Source organism: Alligator sinensis, unplaced genomic scaffold (assembly GCF_000455745.1).
Source record: "Alligator sinensis unplaced genomic scaffold, ASM45574v1 scaffold1165_1, whole genome shotgun sequence".
Taxonomy (NCBI): Eukaryota; Metazoa; Chordata; order Crocodylia; family Alligatoridae; genus Alligator; species Alligator sinensis.
This window is the reverse complement of record NW_005842477.1, coordinates 471,133-472,810: the sequence shown is the minus strand read 5'-3', so window position 1 is coordinate 472,810 and position 1,678 is coordinate 471,133. Positions and strand designations below refer to the sequence as shown.

Genomic DNA, 1,678 nt, shown 5'->3' with positions numbered 1-1,678 from the left:
CATCACGGGGGCACAGAAGGGAATTGGTGAGGTTTTATTCACCAAGGCGCCCCCGGGGGTTACAAGAAATAATGGCCACAAGCTAGCAGAGAGCAGATTTAGACTGGACATTAGGAAGAACTTCACAGTTAGAGTGGCCAAGGTCTGGAATGGGCTCCCAAGGGAGGTGGTGCTCTCCCCTACCCTGAGGGTCTTCAAGAGGAGGTTGGATATGCGTCTAGCTGGGGTCATCTAGACCCAGCACTATTTCCTGACTATGCAGGGGGTCGGACTCAATGATCTATTGAGGTCCCTTCAGACCCTAGCATCTATGAATCTATGAATCCTCTGCTGTCCCCGGGCCCCCCAGCCCATGACCCGAGGCCCAGGCACTCCTGTGCTACCTTTGTTGATTTTCCCCACAACAGAGACTTCTAGCCACCGCGTGTTGTCCTTCTTGGAGTAGAGGCCGAAGAGCACACCGCCCTGCTTGGGGGGCAAGCGAAAGGTAGACAGCAGGTAGGCGTCGTTCACCGTCAGCAACTCTGTCCGGATCTTGTGTGCCACGTTCACCATCTGCCGGGCCTCCGTCACCATCAGCAGATCTATGACTGCAGGATGGACAGACAGATGGACAGTCATGTCTGAGTGTCACAATGCCAGCAGGGCCACCAGAGTGATAGGCTAGTCCATGACTCCGCAGACAAGGACTGCTCCCCATGCAGCCCTTGGAAAGCTGTCCCCAGCCAGGCCCTTGCTGGCTGGAGCAGGGTTCATGGAAGTGCTGCCAGAGCCAGAGGCAGATGGATGGGTGCAGGCAGCAAACTCACCTCCCGCCTGGCAGCAGAGCAGAGCAAGGAGCCCCAGGAGGGCTCCTTCCACTGTCCCTGAGGCAGAACTGGGGGCTCCTGTCCAGCTCCTCAGAGCCCCACAGGCCTGCACCCTCCCATCTCACCAGCCCCACGTCCCTCCTCTTCCTTCCACAGTTCGGTGTAGAGGCCAAGAGGTCCTCAGGGCAGCCCTGCCATGTGCTCACTCCACTGCAGCCACGGGGGGAGAAACCCAGCACCCCGTGCCCAGCCGGGAGGTATGGCAGAAGTGGGAAGTGCGCCCCAGGAGGTGGCGCCTTTGGGCCATGGACAGAGCTGGCCAAACACTGCTGGGCACTACCCAGGGTCTGGGGCAGGTCAACCCCCACCACCACCAGTCCTGTGGCAGGGGCACAAGGCTGGAGGGGAGCTACTGGCATTGGGACCCCGCACCCATAGGCAGCTGGCTCTGGACTGGGTCCAGGCCACCAGCACGTGCGGAGGGAACCTGCTGGACCCCAACCCCTGCCCTCCCTGGCTCAGAGCCGGGATGAGCGTGGAGCCGCCACATGCTACAGGACTTGGGGCCTCCCGGCTCCCTGAAGTCCCGGATCTGGCCTGTTCACCTTTCTGACCCCCAAGCTCCTTAGGCTGGCAGCACAGGCCTGGAGCCAGGCTGGACCCCTGCACTGCCCTGGCTGGACAGCAGGTCCGGCCGCCCAAGGCAGGTCAAGCAGAGGGTTGTAGTCAGCCTCCGCGGTCCCTGCAGGGGCTAGGGACTCCAGCAGCATCACCCTGGAGCTGCTCTGCGGTTTCCCTCAGGCTGGGGGAAGAATATCCCTCTGTGCTGCAGCCGCCCAGCCGAGTGCCAGACCTCCCAGGGAGAGGCA

At 61.6% G+C, this 1,678-nt stretch overlaps 1 protein-coding gene across 1 annotated transcript in view; it reads right to left on the bottom strand.

Moving 5' to 3' along the window:
* THBS3 (thrombospondin 3) overlaps positions 1 to 1,597 on the bottom strand; it is a gene marked incomplete at its 3' end in the record, with an annotated part of 9,579 nt that extends 7,982 nt beyond the window's left edge. Inside the window, exon 1 of the mRNA XM_025212636.1 lies at positions 384 to 1,597. Coding sequence (XP_025068421.1) covers positions 384 to 621 — 238 coding nt within the window. The remainder of the gene's footprint in view (positions 1 to 383) is intronic.
* Between the last annotated feature and the right edge of the window lie 81 nt (positions 1,598 to 1,678).